We start from the raw sequence: 2,217 nt of genomic DNA on the forward strand, positions 1-2,217 counted from the left end.
TACCGTATCAGCAAAGTGTCGAGATATTTAATTCTTAATCTAATAATCATGCATTAAATAAATCAACTAAATATTACTAATAATTTAAATTAAATTAAAACGTTAAAATGTTGCCGTATCAGCAAAGTGTAGAGATATATGATTTCCATCCGAATGAAGTAGACTGCCTTCCATTATATATCTGCAAAAGAATTATATTAGTAAAATATTAAATAAAGTAAATATATAATAGTAAAAATATTATAAAATATATCTTAAAAAGATAGAGTATTTGAGAGAAATTTAGAGAATTTGAGAGAATTTAGTGTGATAAAAGTGATTGAGGATGGAGGTATTTATAGAGAGGATGGGGACGTGAAGGGTTGGGTATTTAGGGGTATAGCATCCCCTGCATCGCGCTATACCCCACGTGTCTGATACTCAGGTATAGCGCGGATTAGGGGGCGTGCTATACCCACGTGGCGTCAGATCACCGTATATCGCAGGGCAGAGGGCGCATTATACCCACGTGACACAAAATCAGCGTATAGCGCGATTCAGAGACGCGTTTTACTATTACAGATGTTAGATCAAAAAATATAATCTGACCGATATTAGATCGATAAATATATCGAATTTATTGGGAAAATTGCCTCCTAAGATACGTAATCAGTATTATAATATTGCTACTTTCTCGACAAGTAAAATCACGCAACCTTCCAAATAACAAGCGTTTCAAGGTACTGTTGTTCATGCTTTTTTTTCACGCTTTCTCTGCTTTTGGTCATGATTTTTTGAGATTTTTGTTTCTGATTTCTGGGTTTTTCTTTTTCTTGTTGTTTTTTTTAGCTATGGCTTCAACGTTGTTACTGGCTCTGGTTTTTGGGATTGATGTGATTGCTTTTGGACTTGCTGTTGCTGCTGAGCAAAGGAGGAGTACCGTGAGTTTTTTTCTTTCACTTTCATACATACAAAAACTACCCTTTTTGGAGTACTCTTTTCTGTTGAAGTTTTCTGATTCCCAGAAGTTGTGTTTATTTTGTTTATGACATTTTCTTAGTGGGTTTTCGATTTCATGTTGTAAAGTTTAGGCTTTTTATGCTTCTTGTAAGTGAAAAGTTCCCTGTTTGCAGGCCAGTATTGGCAGTAATGGGAGGGAAAGCTATTGTGTATACGACAGGGACATTGCGACCGGCTTAGGCGTCGGTTCTCTCCTATTTCTTGTGCTTAGTCAGACGATAATTATGGTCGCGAGCCGATGCTTATGCTGCGGGAAGGCCATGAATCCGAGCGGCTCTAGAGCATGGGCAATTGTCCTGTTCATCACTTGCTGGTATGTTTTCAAGTAGTGCAGGGAAACTAATAAAGGATTTTATGTCAAGGTTTAAACTTTTAGATTTTAGGGGTGAAGTTATAGAAATTTAAGCGACAAAAACAGAATTTCGATAGAAAATATTTAAATTATACGAATATTTGGACGAGTCCCACTCGCGGCATTCCTAAATGATGGGTGCATTTAGTGCCCTGTGCTAGTTTGCCGATCGCTTAACCGACGTGTTCGGTTGATATCTCAGGGTGTTCTTCTTGATCGCTGAGGTATGCTTGCTGGCAGGGTCGGTCCGGAACGCGTACCACACCAAATTAAGGAATCTCTTGAACGATCCCCCGACATGTGCGACATTGAGGAAGGGTGTATTTGGTGCAGGGGCCGCATTCATTTTCCTGACGGCCATCGTCTCGGAGTTGTACTACATTAGCTACTCGAAAGCTAGTGATGATAAGGCTAACTATGGCAGGGACACCGGAATAAGGATGGGAAATCTATAGATGACAATACGGTCCCCTTGTATGGTATGTGAAGTATTCTTGGTGTAGTAATTTCATTGTTGATGGACCTTGGTGCGATTTGGTGTAGATAATTACTTGGATGATATAGAACATATGTGATTGGTTATGCCACATTTGTCTTAACAATGGAGAATGGACTTGTGTGTATGACATGTTACAGGCCTCCATTTTAGAATTTTAGTGTTTTTATCGGTTCGGTTTAATTATTTAACTTTAAAACGTTCCAATTATAGCATTGAACTTTTGTTGTTGCACCTACTATTGAATTGCCACGGCAGTGTTGGCGGCACTGCTCAATGTCTTGAGCCGCTTGTTCTTGCGGCCTCCGCTGACCGGAACATTGCGGAAAGTGCCACCTTTCGTCCAGTGCATCTTACGAGCCTTGCAGAG

The 2,217-nt window shown here is 39.3% G+C and overlaps 1 protein-coding gene across 2 annotated transcripts; it reads left to right on the top strand.

Moving 5' to 3' along the window:
* Window positions 1–649: 649 nt before the first annotated feature.
* Window positions 650–1,982, top strand: LOC120127073. 2 transcript variants are annotated; one of them, XM_039145085.1, is made up of 4 exons: window positions 650–719; window positions 829–920; window positions 1,113–1,312; window positions 1,554–1,982. In XM_039145085.1, exons 2-4 carry the CDS (start codon window positions 831–833, stop codon window positions 1,804–1,806), a joined length of 543 nt encoding a protein of 180 aa, XP_039001016.1. In that variant the 5' UTR covers window positions 650–719; window positions 829–830; the 3' UTR covers window positions 1,807–1,982. The 2 variants fall into 2 exon arrangements, with proteins under 2 accessions (XP_039001016.1, XP_039001011.1); XM_039145080.1 differs by lacking the exon at window positions 650–719 and having other exon boundaries at window positions 752–920.
* Window positions 1,983–2,217: the final 235 nt, after the last annotated feature.

Source organism: Hibiscus syriacus, unplaced genomic scaffold, assembly GCF_006381635.1.
Source record: "Hibiscus syriacus cultivar Baekdansim isolate YM2019G1 unplaced genomic scaffold, ASM638163v2 tig00001478_pilon, whole genome shotgun sequence".
Classification (NCBI taxonomy): domain Eukaryota; kingdom Viridiplantae; phylum Streptophyta; class Magnoliopsida; order Malvales; family Malvaceae; genus Hibiscus; species Hibiscus syriacus.